This window comes from Aptenodytes patagonicus, chromosome 3 (assembly GCF_965638725.1).
Source record: "Aptenodytes patagonicus chromosome 3, bAptPat1.pri.cur, whole genome shotgun sequence".
Taxonomy (NCBI): Eukaryota; Metazoa; Chordata; class Aves; order Sphenisciformes; family Spheniscidae; genus Aptenodytes; species Aptenodytes patagonicus.
In genome coordinates, this window is record NC_134951.1 from 119,683,376 (window position 1) to 119,701,055 (window position 17,680).

Here is a 17,680-nt window from a genome sequence, read left to right on the forward strand (position 1 = left end):
TTTCCCCGTCTTCTCATGGGGCCGGCGACGGCGCGGCGGTACGGTGCTTCGCGCGGGACAAAAGCCCTCGCGAGCGGCGGCCGTTGCTGCGGGAGTTTGGCACTGTTGCTTCATCCCCTCGTCGCCGGGGCTGCGTAGTGGGGCCGCTTAACGGGGCTCCTCTTTGCCTCCCCGGGCACTGCGGTGGGGAGAGGGAGGCTCGGTCTTCCGCAGGGCCTTCGAGGTACCTCAGGGCCTTTGCTCCCAGCTCTGCAGGTGAAGCCCCCCCGGCAAATAACCCTAACTTAAATTAAATCTCTTGTGGTAAAAATTTCTGTCTCTTTAGCTCAGTTTGCCGTCACATCCCCAAACTGATGCCTGCGGAGTGAGATGAGTAGGGACCTCAGAGGCAGGGGACGTGCCCGGGAACGAGGCTTTCAGGGATGGCGAGGCGGATGGCGAGGCGGATGGCGAGGCGGATGGCGAGGAGGATGGCGAGGCAGAGGGCAGAAGGCAGAGTGGAGAAGAATGCCCGAACCTGGTGAGCTAGCTCCTGTGCTTCTCCCTGTTTTCTGAAGCCATAATGTTTTCAGAACAACCTTTTCTTTTGACCAACTTTTGCACTGGATAATTACAGCTGATTGCCTCCTGGTGCTCTAAAAGATCACTGAAGAATAAAACTTGCAAAGTTTTAGTATCCACATTGTTTTAATCCCTGTTTTAATTTTTTTTTTTGGTAGTAAGATCTCGACTAGTACAATCAACGTTGGACCAGTTTATTCCCTATAAGGGCTGGAAACTTTATTTCTCTGAAGGTATTTTTAGATCAAATTATATTTAGCAAGTATTTTATTCCATTTTTTCTAGAATTGGTTATAAGTAGAGGGGTTAAGTTCAACAGAAAGCAACTGAGATTCATATTTGTTATATAAAAACATGAACACAGTAGAGATTTTGGTCTTGTGGCATACTGTAATCTCTGTGGGCTCCAAACCTTGGAAAGGAATCTTGAATAGTATAAAACGTGATCTTTCTTAAACCTGTTCAATTAGCTACATGAAACCTGCAGTCTATCAAAGACTGGAATATACATACCTCTGCTGTACTTTTCTTGATCCTATGTGCTTGTCCTATGTCATCTTAGACAAAGTTCCGTTTTATAGCAGGTCATGTAACAGAACGTTACTGTGATACTGTAGAGATCTATCCTCTTTCTCAGTTTTGGAATGCAGTAAAATAATGGAAGACAAATCGCCTGTTTGTGTTATTTTGTGAAATGCAATTATTTATGTCAATTACTAATGCAACATGTTTCTAATTAGCTTATGCTGACAAGTCTCCTTTTGTCCAGAAGACTCAAGCCTTTGAAAAGTTTTTCGTGCAACGCATTGAGCTTTATGATAAGGTAAAAGCAAAACAAAACACCTCCCCCCTGCATTGTTGGTACAATAACATTACAGATTTTATGTATTTTCTCCATCAAAAATAATCTCCACCATAGATAGGAAATGTTTATGACATGATTTGGATGTGTTGTGTTTATAATTTGAAGTGTATTTAATAACTTAAAATATTTCACAGGATGAAATAGAAAGAAAAGGAAGTATTCTTGTGGATTATAAGGAACTGATACAAGACAGAGAATTAACTAAATCAATACCAAATATATCTACTGAATTAAGGGATATGCCTCAGAAAATATTGCACTGTATGGGTCTGGCAATTCATCAGGTAAATATGATGTTCTAATACATAGAAGCATAACCCTCACAAAGAATCGCTGGGACTTAAAGGTAATTATGTTATAAGACCCAAATCTCTGTTTTTCTGTCTTAGAGAAATTTACTGTTTATTCAAAACTCAAACTCTTCCATCTCCCCACCATTTCTGTATGGCCTACAAAATCATGTTTTGAAAATGCTTTAGTCTTGGTATATTTTGCTTATTCATCATCAAAGCAGTTGACTAAAACTAAGTGTAGTTCTAACATTCATGTTACTCCTTATTGGGAGTTCTAATTTCTGGATTTTTTTTTTTTAAATGTACTGTGAGTTACCTGTGCTGTGAGTCCCACCTCACGCAACAGAACCATGGCTCTGGTGGGTGAATGGTGAGCAGATTCAGGAATTCCTGGCTCTTTTGAATGTCTCTTAAAGTAGCAATTCGCTGCTTGTTGACAGGCAAGTTCTCAGATGTTTGTGCTTCAGTCAAACAAAACTCCACACATTGACCAGCATTAAAGATTGCTGTATACGTTCTTTTTCTTTTTTTAATTAAAGAAACAAACACAACAAATATTTCCATTTAAAATGAAGCTTAAAACTGCTCAGAAGCAGAAAAACACTGTTTAGCGGGCATCGCTGGACAGCAGAGGGCTCTTTAGACTTCAGTAGGTGGTCTAATCATAAGGGATGGTAATCAAACTTAATAGCAAATCGAATCCATACTACATTTGTATCTGCCTTTCTGTTCTCTCTAGGTGCTAACAAAGGACCTTGAAAGGTATGCTGCAGAGCTGCAGGTGCAGGAAGGATTACCACTTGATGGAGAACCTATAATAAATGTGCCTCTCATTCATGCTAGGTAATGGGTGTTGAGTCTTTGTTTTGTTTTCAGGAGGATCCGTTTGCCTCTTGTCTAATAGTTGTCAGTGTCCATGCATGGTGCTGGAGGCTTACGTATTTATTTTATTGAGAGACTTGACTCTGTGAAGCTATTTCCAGAAAAAGTGTACACTTTGCTTTTTTCTTCACTGTGACAAAGGCTAAACTATTGTTGTGAAGACAAAAGCGACATGAAGCTGATTATAAACTGAACAAACAGCTTACAACTAGAAAAGCTTATAATTAGAAAAGTAACTTATAAGTAGAACAACTATTCTGTGAAACACATATTGACTAAAACCAGAGAAATGTATTTAAATTTCTGCTGTTTACTGGAGAATGCCTGGGAAGGCATTACGATCTAGCCTTTTATTAGCAAAAGGTTTGTCTCTGTAAAGAAGTTGATTTGGAGGGTGTAGACCTAAACTACAACTGGTAATATTTATTATTCCTTGTATGGATCTTTTGACAGTGGTGTATGAGGATGTGTATTTCATACTAGCTTAAATCTATTAAAGGATTACTAGTAGAAAGTCTCAAGAATATTAATTCTAATTAATTAAACTTTAATTTGAAATGAAGAAGCTGATGTTACACAAATTCTGAACTTACAAGAATCATAATTACTGTTATTTTAAAAATGTGGCTTCCTTTTCAGTTCTTAATGAAACAAGCCCTTAGGGCAAATTTTTTTTTTTTTCTTTGTCAGAAGTAATGGCATCTCAGACTTCAGGAGTCTGAGGGGGACTATGAATATAAGCCCTATTTGAGTTTGGTTTCTTTTGTTTGTTTTTTTTTTTTCCTGCTGGTGCTGGTTTGGTATGGGAAAGCAGCATGTTTGGGCATGGCAGGTGGATTTAATTTGGGGGTTTGTCACACTGATATATTTAAGTTTTGCGTTATTATAAAACTGCACCCTTTTAATTATACAGTAGAAATGTGTTTAGGAAAAACCTGTGGCCAAAAAAAGTATATACAAGCTTTCAAATTCTAAGAGACAGTTATGGACTATTATCCTGTAGAGGAAAGTATTCAATAAGTCAATAAAATGTCATGCTCCTAAAATGGTTCTGCAGCATAGGCAGGGTTGAACAATGAGATGGTGGCATTCAGGGTCCTGAGCAGAGGGAGCAGGGAAAACCCTAGATTTCAGGAGCCAGACTCTTCTCATTGGTGCCCAGTGACAGGACAAGGGACAGTGAGTACAAATTAAAACACTTAAAATTCCATGTGAACACCAGAAAATGCTGTTTTACTGTGAGAGAGATTGTGTAGTCTCCATCCGCGAACAGAATCAAAACTCAGCTGGACATGTACCTGGGCAAGCTGCTCTAGCTAACCCTGCTTGAGCAGGGGTGTTGGACTAGTCAATCTCATGAGCTCCATTCCATGATAAATGATTCTGTTTAAAGTTTGTTATTCTGAACTATTTGGCTAGGTATTCTTTGTCCTTAACAAGGTGCAGTGTGTTGTACCTGATGACAGGTTCTTATGTCCTTGAAACACAAAAACTCACCCTTCCTTTTGGAGTGTAGGCATAATAAATCTTTGATCCTTCTGTGTTGCAAGTCTAAACTCTGGTCTTAATCTGAAATAATTCAAAGAGACGGTTATAGATGACAGTAAAGTAATTTCTGTTGTATCGCTAGTCTCAGTTGTTTACAGGAGGGAGGTGTCACTATATAAACAAGCTGTACAGTTGTTGAGTTATATATACTTGGGGAATATTAAATGTTACGCTGCCTTCTAGAACAGGAATCAGACTATGCCATGGGTCCACAGACAAAATATTTCTAATCATTGCTCCAGATTACTGCTAATAATTGGTGTGTAAACGTTTTTTTGTTCTTGTTGGGTGTGGGATTTTTTTGTTTGTTTGGGTTTGGTGGGTTTTGGGGCTTTTTTGTTCGTTTTTTTGGGGCTTTTTTTGTTCTGCATTTATGTATGGTAAGCTTTCAAAATGTTAATGCTTAACTTTTGTGTAGGGTGTACAACTATGATCCGCTAACTCAGCTGAAAAATGTTCGGGCCAACTGCTATGGAAAATATATTGCCTTGCGTGGTACTGTTGTGCGTGTCAGTAACATTAAGCCTCTTTGCACTAAGCTAGCTTTTGTATGTGGCACATGTGGAGATGTTCAGAGTGTTCCTCTACCTGATGGAAAGTATACTCTTCCAACTAAGGTAAGGTAAAACCAATTAACTTCATACTTTTCCCTTATCTGTAGTGATTTGACAAAAAGCAGCACCACTGGTATTAAAAAAAAAAAAAAAAAAATCTAATCTTTAAAGCTAGGTTAAACAACTGACACATTAGAAGAAATTAAACTTACCAGGCAACTTTGTATTACTGCATACCCTTGTTATTTCAAAAAATTGTATCCTGCTGAACAAAAGCAGTATGTAGAAACTCCCTCAATCTAGAAAACAAACAAACAAACAAATCTCTTTTCATTTCCATTTCACCAGTTATGTTTAAAAAGCCTCCTCCACCTCACTGTGGTGGTTTTCTATGGTTAGATTGGGGGTTTTTGTGGGTTTTGTTTAGAACTTTCAATTTTAATTTCACTGTTTTTTATCTGGATTTAAAAAGTTATTAGACAAAATAATTGGGTACTTTCTTATATGTTACCTGATGTGCCCAAGTGAAAAAAATATCTCCTCTGGAACATCTGCAAGTATATATAAAAAAAACCAAACAAACCAAAAACCAACCAACCAAACAAAAAAAACCTCAACAAACAAACAAAACTCGCACAAGAAAACACCCACCCCCTCCTCTCCCCCCCAACCCCCCAACACCCAAAAACTCAAACCAGTTCACCAAGGGGATCGTACAATTCAGCTGTATTTGCTTGAACAACTGAGTCAGGGTTCGGGTGTCTGTGCTTGATAGCTCTTCATTAATTATGTATGTGCTAACTTGTAGTCCTAATTTAACTAGCTTTTTTCCTGAAATGGTGTTAATGAATTGCATTGTTTTGCTTTCTTTTTTTTTTTTAAACTAAATAAGGCAATGTCAAATTATGATTTTAAAAAACCATTGAAAATGAATTAGAATTATTGTTGTTACAGTGCCTTGTTCCTGAGTGCTGTGGCCGGTCCTTCACAGCTGACAGAGGCTCTCCTTTAACCACTACAGTGGACTGGCAGTCTATTAAGTAAGCATGTCTTCTCTTCTGCACAAAAATGTAATGCAACAGGGTAGCCAAAAAGTGGCAGGATGGCTCATTCCATGTTTCACTGTGTAATTTTAATAATTGTATTCTTTTGTTGCAAGCACTCTTCAAAATTTGTATTACAAAGCAGTTGTTTTATCTGAGTGCTAGTATACTTTGTATATTAAACCTACTCAATGTAATAGCTTCTTGGAAATTCCTCCTACCATGACTGAGTTCTTTGAGAAATGTTCAGTTTGTGCTCTCTGCAGCTTTTCTCAATCATTTCTGGTTGCATCTATTATTTAATGATTCCTTTTAATGAGCTCTAAGTCAGCTAGAAAAGCCCTATTAAATCACATTGGTCAGCTGTGACAGTTGACTTGAATGAACTGAAAGTAAATTTGAGGGTTAAAAATCTTAGTTTGAAGTGATATTGATTGTGTCCCCTAGTCCTTAAGGTACACTTGGTAGAAGGAAATAGTGCTGTGCCTGCCCATTCATCTACTTTCTATATCTAATCAGCAAGTAGGTATGCCTAAAACTTGAGACCTTTGGTAGGGGGGAACAAGTTACTGTTTCTACAGAAATTAACAATGTTAGTGTAGGAAGGTGGACAGTGCATCTGTTTTTCATCACTTTCATCCTACTATGTGCTATCAGTGCTATGACCATCCTACTATTGCACTATGATATATGTTCAGAAGAGTTTGTGTTGTTTCTTGTCCATCCCGTTAGCTTACTGTAGTAAGGGTGTCAGCTTGGAAAAAACAGGACTCTACTTACTTTTTCCCACTTCCTACATTCAGATTCTGTAAGTTCACGTGCTCTGTATCGAAAGTCTTATTGTGCCAAATGACATCTAAATATGTTTTTTTAATTAACATCCTGTGGTAAAAGTTACTTAAAAATTCACTTAAGAAAATAGTGCTGACATTCTTGTCAGCAGCTCTAGAGGGTGCAGGTTATTGCAGCTTCTTAAGAAAAGCTTGACTCTGAGCTTCAAGGAAAACTATCAGAGCTCTAAGTGCAGAGCCAAAACTGGAACCTTTTAAAGAACTTGTTAGTTGCTAGCCTTTTACAACTATACAAAGAGTGAGCTACTGTTCTTGTTATGGTTTGAGGAATTTCTTGGGTTTTGCTAGGGTTAAAATGCCGATTAAGGATTCATCAGGGCTATAATGTCTGACCTCTTAATCTTTGTATTTGAGGTCCATCTTATTTCACGTACTGTAATTATTTCTACATGAACATGCTCATCGGTGCTAGAAGATCTGAATTTCAACATTGATTATTATTTCTGGAGTTCATAGTTATTGTCTTTCTGGGTTTTATGCATAATGTATACTTATTAAAGTCTGAACTGAAAAAGTCTTTCTCCAAATTCAGCACTGCTATTTCTAGTGTTTGTCAAGGCATTTCTGCCATTTCCCTTTTCAATTTGGAAAGGATTGGTTGGAAGCACACAGCTGCAGATCTTGTATGCCGTAATTGAATTGGAAGTGTTATGCATGCAGTGTGCACTCACCTTGTGTTTTGCAGGGTGCAAGAACTCATGTCAGATGATCAGCGAGAAGCAGGCCGAATCCCTCGCACAATTGAATGTGAGCTGGTTCAAGATCTTGTGGACAGCTGTGTCCCAGGAGATATGGTCACAATTACAGGGATAGTAAAGGTGTCGAGCACTGAGGAAGGTAAAATACATCATGTGAGAACTTTTTTCCTAGGGTGGGGATTACACAAGAACAGCAGCAGCCATCCCCCTTAATTTGAGCTCTCAAAGTTGTAAACACATTAAGTGTATATTTCTTCAGAAGTTCCCAAAGTTCTATAACAAGGAGTTATTTTGAAAAAGCCAGAAGCAGTGCTGTCCAAGAGGAGCACTGTCTCTAATGTCCAGTGGGTTGCGAAACCCCCTCTCTATACACAACTATGGTCCTGAATCTGAAGTGCCAGTCTGACATCTGATGTTTTAGTATGTCAGCTGATAGGAAAGCCTTCTCTGGACCACTAATGTAAGGGAGATATTCTTATTTCCTAAAGTCTCTCTGAGAGACCTCTTTTTTTTCCTTTGTTTTTTTTCTCCCCCCCCCCCCCCCCCCCTCCCCCAAGTGAGGCTGTAATAGACTATATTGCAGAGAACTGCAGTACTGGTTTACTGTGAGACCACATTCTCTGCTCAGTAATCATTGGGGGATATAGAAAATGATTAATTATTAAGCTACATGTTTATTCTTCTGCACTATGGATTTTTTCCTCTAAATATTGAGTGGAAACATTTTATTTTCAACTTATATTTGACTAGAATAATGTAACTTAAAATTCCTGGAAAACTTCATTTATTCGGCAAGAAAATCCTCTCTATACACATATAGCCCCCTAATCCAGCAAAATATTTTATTGTGTACCTAAATGGGGGGAACTTAAAGAACAAATGTAACTAGAAACTTACTTACTTTGCATCAATTTTTGAAAATGTAGATGTTCAGGTACCTAAATATGAACATTTTGCACATGACTGTACTTAATATTTCTTAATTACCCTATGCCATTTGTAAATAACATCAGTACTTGATGATGTAAAAAATATTCTTTCATCCTTTCTCAATTTTTCTAACAGGAGCTTCTAAAAATAAGAATGACAAGTGTATGTTCTTGTTGTACATAGAAGCAAATTCTGTCAGCAACAGTAAAGGACAAAAACCAAAGAATTTTGATGATGAGACTTTTCAAAGATCATTCATGGAGTTTTCACTTAAAGACCTTTACGCTGTTCAAGAAATTCAAGCTGAGGAAAATCTGTTCAGGCTCATCGTGAAGTAAGTTGTGTCAGATCTAGACTGGGCCTAGGATTAGACTTCTGAATCAGCATGACCAACTTCAGAGAAACGTGACAGCTAACTTTAAAGCTATGAAATGTCTAAGGCTTGTGCAAAGACACTACAGAGATTTAACAAACTTTAGCAGGCGTGGGGCTTGGGAGGAAGTGAAAGTATTGCAGTGGGGATGTTAGGACTCTGGGAGGGATTTAAGGATACTGGGAAGTTAGGAGTGTTTCAGTTCAACCCTGAGACAGAAAGCCACAGGTAAAAAAAAAAACAAAACCAACAATTAATTAATTTTGCTTCTCACCAAGCAAATTCAACTCACAAGCACTATTTTGTTCTCTGCTCTGCTTTTCTACAGCAGAGGAAAGAGGTGTGAGAACTGAGCAGAGGGTGTGAAAGACCTTCAGTTCAGACCGAGAAGTACTCTTCTAGCTGGAGTGTCCCTTTGGGTCCTCCCAGTGGAGTCAAAGAACACAAAACTAGCACCTTTAAAAGGAGGGTTACAGGTAGTTACTTGATTAAGATAAGAATGGGTGCAGAAACCACGGGGAAACTGGTTCTCCTCTGTGTTTGTGTGAACTCAGATGAAAGGCTTTTCTTATTTCAAGCATATCTGGTTATCTGAAAATTTCAAGAAATTTGATGCTGCTGATGTAAACTGATTCTGTTAGAAATTCAGCAACAGCTAACCAAAAGTTTTATATGTTTATAGAGGTATCATATGACAAGGGAGACAGAAGTGATTATTTAATAGTAATACAAGATTTATATTCCCCTTATCTTACGGTGTTTTTTGTTTTTCAGCTCTCTCTGTCCTGCAATCTATGGCCATGAGGTAAGTAAGTTAACAGCTCTGCTTGCAACTTCAGTTTGAAATGTTTATGCCACAGTAAACTCCAAAAGGATTTATAAAGCTTATCTGGGGTGGGTGGAAGGGGCAGGGACTGTATTTACAGGTGACTGTGACTCACAGTCACGTTCAGTGACAAGGAGGTGGCAGTCTTACACACCTAAGTTCAGCTGTCCAGAAGGAAAGGGTTAATACAACCAATTCTAGGGAGCTGTCAGTATTGGTCACCATGATCAAGTACTTATTAGTGTTGATATGTACCACTACAGATTGTAAAGGCAGGTTTGGCCCTGGCGTTATTTGGAGGATGTCAGAAGTTTGTAGATGACAAGAACAGAATCCCGGTGCGAGGAGATCCACATGTTCTGGTCGTTGGAGATCCAGGATTAGGAAAAAGTCAAATGTTGCAAGTATGGGTTGATTTATTTCTATTGTCTGATTGTGTATTTTTCTCTAATTCCTTGCTATCTTGACTTCTTGTAAGCATGGTAGGATAGCTGTACTAAGACTAAAGGGTTGCTTGAGCCTGGCTGGAGCTATCTTTTCATGTAGGATGCCTCAAATATAGGATAGTACCCAAAGGGGTCCCCTGCTGTCCTCTCCTTCCAGGGAGCCTTGCAGAAGGGATCAGGCCTGTTAAAACACTTACCAAGCAGGTATTCTTGGTCAAGCCTGTGAGCTTTCAAGTATAGACTTGCTGTCCTGCCCTTATATAGTTTGTTGGTTTTTTTTTTTCACCAACTCTTTTCCCCGGTGAGGAGTTTCATTCTGTCCTATCTTCATTGAGCTGATCCATTGCCAAATAAAGTAAGTACACTCTTGGAAGTAATGCAACTTTAAATACCAAGTCACTCACCTTCTGTGAGGTTTATTTCCATTCTCTTACACTATTTCTATGTTGCTAGCACAGATCTCAGCTTTTTGGGAAAGGGACCTGCTGCTGTGCTTGGGTTTTAATCTTGGTGGGCATTTCTGCATGACTGACAAAATCAGTTAGTAATAGAATCTTTTCATCTTAAACTGAATGGCTTTAAAGTTCCATGTCTTTTCCCATGGTTACTGTGAAGTGAAAGAGGGACAGAGTTCACCTAGTCCTGCAGCACTGCATACCTCATTTAAAAAGTCTGAGTCTTTCTAATGTGGGCATGTTATGTTAGGATATGACTTGCAATAATTTAACCAAAATGATGGATTTGTATGCAAGCATCTTGGCAAACAAATTTTTAAATCATTTTTCACTGAATGGAGACTCTCTAGCATACAGTAGATCTGTTTTTTCACATCGTTGCTAAATAATGGAATGCCATTCAAGAAAAGCTAGTAATCTGTTCCTCAGATAAGACCCTGAGACAAGGCTTCTCTCAGTCATCACTGTCACAGGAGAAAAAAAAAAAAGAAAACCAAGGAGAAAACCAAAGTTGTGCACGAGCCAGGTTTTTTTTGTTTGGTTGGGTTTTTTTATTCAATACTCAGTGCCTGTCACATATCTGGTACTGAACAAATATGCTTTGGGTGTCATCTTTTAAATAAAACAGAGGCACCAGTAACTAGATATTTGCTGGGAAAATCCAGTTATGGTAACTGTATTCTAGGCAAATTTAACTGCAACATGTCTGTGTCTTTGCCAGTCTATGTAAAATTTCTTCAAGCTTACCATGCTTTCCTTTTGTAGTTCATATTTCAAATTGTAAGCTGCTTTCTGGATACTAGAGACATGGACCAAGACTAGACTGTCCTTCATCCCCTAGTTGTGGGGAGAACTATGCATGCTTCCTTTGAAGCAGCTTGTGTTGGGCACTCAGACAAGATGTTAGTCTAAATAGACCTTGGGGTCTGAAGATACAGAAACTATATATCTGCAATTCCGTGATGGACAGCATGTGCCTAAGCATTTCAATATACTTTGAAATGTAAATGTTGTGCCCAAAGTCCTAATAGATTTGATAACATGTAGACACAGCTGTGTACAAGTAGTGTGACCAAAGTTATTCCTACTGTTTTGCAGAAGTATGTCTCTTGGGGTTGCAAGGAGTTATAACTTTACTGTTGGGCCACATTAAGTAGAAGGAAATAAATTTGGGTTTGCTTTGAATTGTTTCTCTAGAATAAGGCTTATCAAACTCTTCACCTTGGGAAGGGAAAAAGTATTTCTTTCTCTTCCAGGCAGTGTGTAACGTTGCTCCTCGAGGTGTGTATGTTTGTGGTAATACTTCTACCAGCTCTGGCCTAACTGTTACACTGTCCAGAGATGGCGCTTCTGGAGATTTTGCCTTGGAAGCTGGTGCTTTAGTGCTTGGAGATCAAGGTAATATGTGTAATGCTACAGGTTTTGTATGAACGAACATGGAGGGTGTGTGTGTGCTGCCAAGTCTAAGGTTAACTACAGTGCTTGCATAATTGTGGACTAAAAATGTAAATTTGAAGTACGATATTGACTTTCCACGTCTTGGGAAGGTTCTGAGCTTCTCCAGTGACTTCTTTGGAGGGGTGATTCCTGCTTTCCTAGGGCTTAGGATGTATAGGAAACTGGAGTTCTGCAGTTAACCTACCAGCCTTACTTAATGTGTCAAAGAACTAGGATATCCTTGATGAAAAATCTGACTTAATGGCAGCTACTGGATTCTTACTGTTTTTGAAAAATAGCTGGCTTGTGAGATTTGTTGTCTATTTATTTTTAAAAAAGCTAACAAGCTTTTGTCATCTTAATGTGTAATCAAGACACTGCTTCCGCAAGCCAGGCCAAATTCATAATGGTTCAGCTGCGGCAGCATGAAATGAAAACAAACCTTGCTAAAATGGAGACTTGGTCTGATGTCTCCTGCAGTCCCTAAGATGTTAGGTTGGACTTCTGATGGATTGTAACATACAATCTGATAGATTGTACAATCAGCACTGGATTGTAGCATACACTTGTCCATCAGTTAATGTGTGTTCTAATAAGTCTTTGTCTTGTGTTAATTGCTTCCAGGTATTTGTGGAATAGATGAATTTGATAAGATGGGAAACCAGCATCAGGCTTTGTTGGAAGCCATGGAACAGCAAAGTATCAGCCTTGCCAAGGCTGGCATTGTTTGCAGTTTGCCAGCTCGGACGTCTATTGTTGCTGCAGCAAACCCAGTTGGAGGACATTATAACAAAGCCAAAACAGTGTCTGAGAACTTAAAGTGAGCACTTTCTGAAATGCTGCTGGTATAGTTCACATTCAGGAGCAGGTGCTTCTGGCAGTCTTGTAGTTTGTATATAATTGCTTTTGAGTTTCCTGGAGCTTGAACACAAACTTACTGTAACAATTTTTCATGACCTTTTGAGAGAGAAATTGCTGTTCTACTTTATTCTGAATGAATGGGACAGGACTTTCTAAATGTCTTTGAAGTGGAGCAGAGTTGCTGTAATTTTTCCACTTTTTTTACAAGCATTGTGTGGTTTTCTTGTCTTCACTCTAGAATGGGGAGTGCCTTACTGTCGAGATTTGATTTAGTTTTCATTTTGCTGGACACCCCAAATGAAGATCACGATCACTTGCTGTCTGAGCATGTGATGGCAATCCGAGCTGGAAAGCAGGCAGCATGCAGCAGCGCTGTTGTGACTCGTACCAACACACAGGATCGCTCTGTTCTCGAAGTTGTTTCAGATCGACCGCTGCTTGAAAGACTAAAGGTAGGACTGGTCTTGTGACTGTTGCTATGCCCCGTCCTGTGGTGTTCCTTGCGTTGGCACCTGGCAACCCTGACCTGCTGGATGTCCTTGGTCTCCCACTCCCATTCTTCTCATGATAATTGGCTCTGAATTAAAGAGGAAGTATTTAAGGCCCCAGCCACCAGTTTCTACCAATTGTCTGTTGTAGCTACATTACCCACCCTTCTGGAGCTACTAAAAATGTTTCTCAAGCCATCTTCATCTCCACGCAGAAGAGAATTTATTAGCTGAGCTGGCTTTTTTCAGTTGTGGTAGTGAGAAGACACTTTGCGTGAGATACTCTAAAGCAAATTTGCTGTGTTAGATTTCAATAAAGAGCTACAGAACTAGACTGGATATAATAATTTGATATAATATGATGTGCTGTGAAGTATTGAGTCCAAATAAAGCAGTATGTAAACAAATGCTTGGGCATCTGCAACTCATGACAAATTTGGGGATTATAGGAGGGGAAGCATATTTCTTATTAAACTTAAGTGATCAGTTTGAGGGCTGATATTGTCAAATGCCAGGTCTCGGGAGACATATCCCCTGCTGGAGCTAAACCCATGCACTTTTGGAAATGGGATGTCAGCAGTGATGGTTTAATCTTCTGTGGAGATATGTCTTGTACCAATTGCAAAATTGGATTTTCTCTTTTTTGAGAAAGAATTCTTGATATAGATAAATCATATCTGGCACTTCTTATCATTGCAAATGAGAAGCTTTGGCTACTTTTTCTGAAATGGCTGAGTGTGTTTAATTACACGTCTAAGCATAGCGTATGTACTTTTTAAGTACACAGTTCATATATGAAGCACTAAAGCCCTTACAGTGAGGGTTTCACCAGATAAAGCATAGAAGGTGAAGATTTTCTGTTAAAATTTATGTTGTATAGGGTTCTGACAGACAGAAATCTAAGCTCTTTGTAATTGGGTTAGATCTTACCAGGAGGAAACTTTGATGCCATTCCACATCAGCTGCTGAGGAAGTACGTTGGATATGCTCGGCAGTACGTTCACCCAAATTTATCTCCAGAAGCTGCTCAGGTCCTCCAGGAATTCTACCTTGAGCTCCGGAAACAAAACCAAGGAATAGACAGCACACCAATCACGACAAGGCAGCTAGAGTCACTGATTCGACTTACAGAGGTAAATTCAAGGTGTAATACTTAAGGGATTGAAAGCCAAGAGATTATTCCTAAACTACTACTGATATCCTATAAGTTGGTTTTTTTTATACACAACAAAAAAAAGCATAGCCCTGAATAAGCTGTCAAAAAAAGTGACAATGCAAGAGACTTACAAATGCTTAAGAGCTACTGATGCTTAAAGCCTCTTATAAAGTAAAACACCCTTGACGGGGTAGAAAGAGAATCTATCACATTCTCCCAAAAGGAGAAAAAGTAGGTGCAGGCAGGGACAAGCTGCTGCCCATCTTGAACTTAAACTGCTACTGTTTTCCCTAACACTATGCTTTAATAACACTATTTGTGATCTGCTGCTTCCCAAGAATACACTGTTAAAAAGCAAATAAACTCCAAGCTACAGCCTAATAATGCAAGTGTGAAGGAGATGACATTGAAACGCTATCAGAAAAAAAAATAGAGGAATCTTCCTCTAAATCCTGTAGGCTCAGGCTCCATCTCTGTGCTTCTAAGATTTGTGCTTGTTGTAGGGCGATTGTAGCCTTGTTTCACATCAGGTGTAATATATCTTAAATATACCTTTGTGGGTTTTTTGTTTTGTTTTAAGGCACGATCAAGGCTGGAATTAAGGGAGAAATCTACCAAGGAAGATGCTGAGGATGTAATAGAAATAATGAAATATAGGTAATACACACTGCTTTAAAAATAAAGTATCACAGTGCTATTCATTCAAAACTTTCTTTTTTTTAAATACAGATACACAAACACAGTGCAAAAATTACTTTATCAAGTTTAGGCCCATGATACCAATACTGAGATTTGTTAGCTCTTCTTTAAAAACTGACAGCAGCCCTAAGTTGAATACGATCACTTAGACCTTTGAGTTGTATCATCATAGCAATGCACAGTAATTTAGACATGAGGTGCTGCCAAAGGTTTTTTCTCTTGTGTGATTACTCTCTGTTGCAGCTGAACAATTTAAGTTCAAAAGTGATTTGGACAGATGCTTAGTCTAGGTTCCCTAGATAGTGACTTTCTTACTCGGGGGTGGTTTCCTATGCGGCTTCTGAAAGCTTTCTCAAGCAGTTATGTTTCAGGAAGCAGATTAATGCACTCTTGCTTTTACCTCCTGTTGATCTTTTTTTATATATTTTTAGCATGTTGGGAACCTACTCAGATGAGTTTGGAAAACTGGACTTCGAACGTTCACAGCATGGGTCTGGGATGAGCAATCGGTCACAAGCAAAAAGATTTGTTTCTGCCCTTAACAGTATTGCAGAGAGAACTTACAACAATCTCTTTGACTTGCAACAGCTTCGACAGATTGCGAAGGAGCTACAAATACGAGTAAGTTTGGAAATCAAGCATTTCTTCAACAACAAACTGCAAGACCAGTCAAAATTCTTTATTGCAAAATGGGAAGTGGAAAAGGCACATCTGTTGTGGCTCTCTGCAATGAACAGGGATAAGCAGTGTTTGCTGCTTTTAGGGTGAACACACTTTCTGAATTGCCTTTGTTTGTAAGCTTTACTGATCTTACTAGCTGTTTGACAGTAGCAACTCCTTGCACTAGTAAGGGCTGGTTCTAGTTCTGAAGCTGGTCTTTAACAAGATTCTGCTTTGTTTCATGAAAGGCAACTTTGGTTCCAGTATACTTTACTTCCTCTGGCTCCCCACACACCTACTTTTGTTCCCAAATTTAGACTGTTGTGGTGTCCATGTTGCATTTCAGCAGTGCAGTTATGTTTCTGCTTGGCCTTCTCTGGCCCAAATATGCCTTTTCAGTTTTCATTCCTGCTTTGAGCATCCTAATATTGTAACTTGATAGGAACATCATGTAGGACAGATGGCCACAAATGTGTGTTATCCTGTAATTGATTTGCATTCTGTACTTGTGGGGGACTCAGCCAAACAAAAATATCAATAGCTTTAAATGCCAATTTAAAACTTAAAACTGGATTTCACATGTAATGAATGAAAAGTAGTGACAATTAATTTATCTCTATGGAACTTATTATGAGCAATAATGGTGTTCTTTCTATCGCCTGGTTAACCTCCTTTGGCCTGCTGGGGCAAGATAGCTTCAGTCTCCAAACTTGTTCAAATATTGACTACACATACTTGTGTCTGACAGAACGTGTTATTGCCAGCTCTCTTCTCACGTGATCATTCATTCAGTGACTAATTACTTACAGCTAACTCAATTAATTCTAATTTTCCCTTTACATATAGAATATTTTTTGCCCATTCAAAGTTCTATACCTGAAACAAATACTTGGAAATCAGCGAGTGCTGTAGAAATCAGACTTTTCTTTGGCAGATACTTGTGTTTCAGAACTTAGATTTATACATAGGTTACTCTGTATATTTTCTGCCTGCCTTAAAGTGTGTAAATAAAGCACAAAAGGGTGCAACTGACAGTATGCCATCTCCTAGTAGGTCAGCCGTTTGCTAAGGAAACTAACCTATTCTTAGCTCACTTTATTTCACTAAGTTCTTTCAAACAGTTTATGTTGCTTTACATCAGATAAAATGTCAATCTTCCAATTTGATATTTATTTTTTTCGTTTCCCCCCCCCCCCAGGTATCTGATTTTGAAAGCTTTATTGGATCCCTAAATGACCAGGGTTATCTTTTGAAAAAGGGTTCAAGAGTTTATCAGCTTCAGACTATGTGAAAAGAGCCACTGTGATAAACGTTCTTGAGACATAATCGTTACATCTGGAATGGGCTGATGGATCTGCAGCAACAAAGCACGCTGAACCTGCCTACCACAGTAGTCAATGCACCGCTGGCAGTGTTGCTTACTGAGGTGTGAGATTCCCTTTCAGAAACTAGCAGTGCCCACAGGCTTGCTTTAAGCTGCCGTAGGACCAACTGACACATGGTCTGCTAGCCCAAATGAGACTGTGTAAGACTAGCATGTACTTCATCATCCTTGAGGAGTGGAAAGTGTATTTTGTATTGACATTATCACAGTGCCATAACAGATTTTACTTCTAAAAGAGATGTTGGACCCATAAATTTAAAACCAGAAATTTTTCATGAGAAGGTGAGTTGTCTTTTTTAGCATTGAGGAATTTGAAGTATAGAAATGTTTTCCAGAAAGTTGGGACCATTCAGGCTGAGACAACAGTTTTGTGGCTGTAGGCAATGATACCTCATTGAAACTGACTTAATTTTCTGCTTTGCAGCTCTGTATTTATTGGTCTCTGTAGCTGAGATTTTATTTGAAATGCAAGTCTGATTTAAGAAAAAATCCTTAATACAATATTTAATTTGTAAAACAGGAATTAGATTTTTTTGTCTTTCATTAAACTTTATGTATGAGAAATCTGTGATTTGTTCAAGAGTGTTATACAGTAACAGTGACCACTGGTGTGGGCGTTAATGGCCATTACAAGATACATAATACGGACATGTTATGTATGTTTCTGTGT

At 38.8% G+C, this 17,680-nt stretch overlaps 1 protein-coding gene across 1 annotated transcript; it reads left to right on the forward strand.

Annotated features, from left to right (window-relative positions):
• The first annotated feature begins 177 nt into the window (after positions 1–177).
• On the forward strand, positions 178–17,549 carry MCM8 (minichromosome maintenance 8 homologous recombination repair factor). The gene is made up of 19 exons (XM_076335587.1): positions 178–223; positions 326–520; positions 720–794; positions 1,302–1,384; positions 1,561–1,710; positions 2,459–2,562; positions 4,568–4,766; positions 5,658–5,743; positions 7,283–7,434; positions 8,361–8,559; positions 9,373–9,403; positions 9,688–9,828; positions 11,582–11,723; positions 12,387–12,582; positions 12,862–13,075; positions 14,035–14,244; positions 14,848–14,924; positions 15,398–15,587; positions 16,825–17,549. Exons 2-19 carry the CDS (start codon positions 370–372, stop codon positions 16,915–16,917), a joined length of 2,493 nt encoding a protein of 830 aa, XP_076191702.1. The 5' UTR covers positions 178–223; positions 326–369; the 3' UTR covers positions 16,918–17,549.
• Positions 17,550–17,680: the final 131 nt, after the last annotated feature.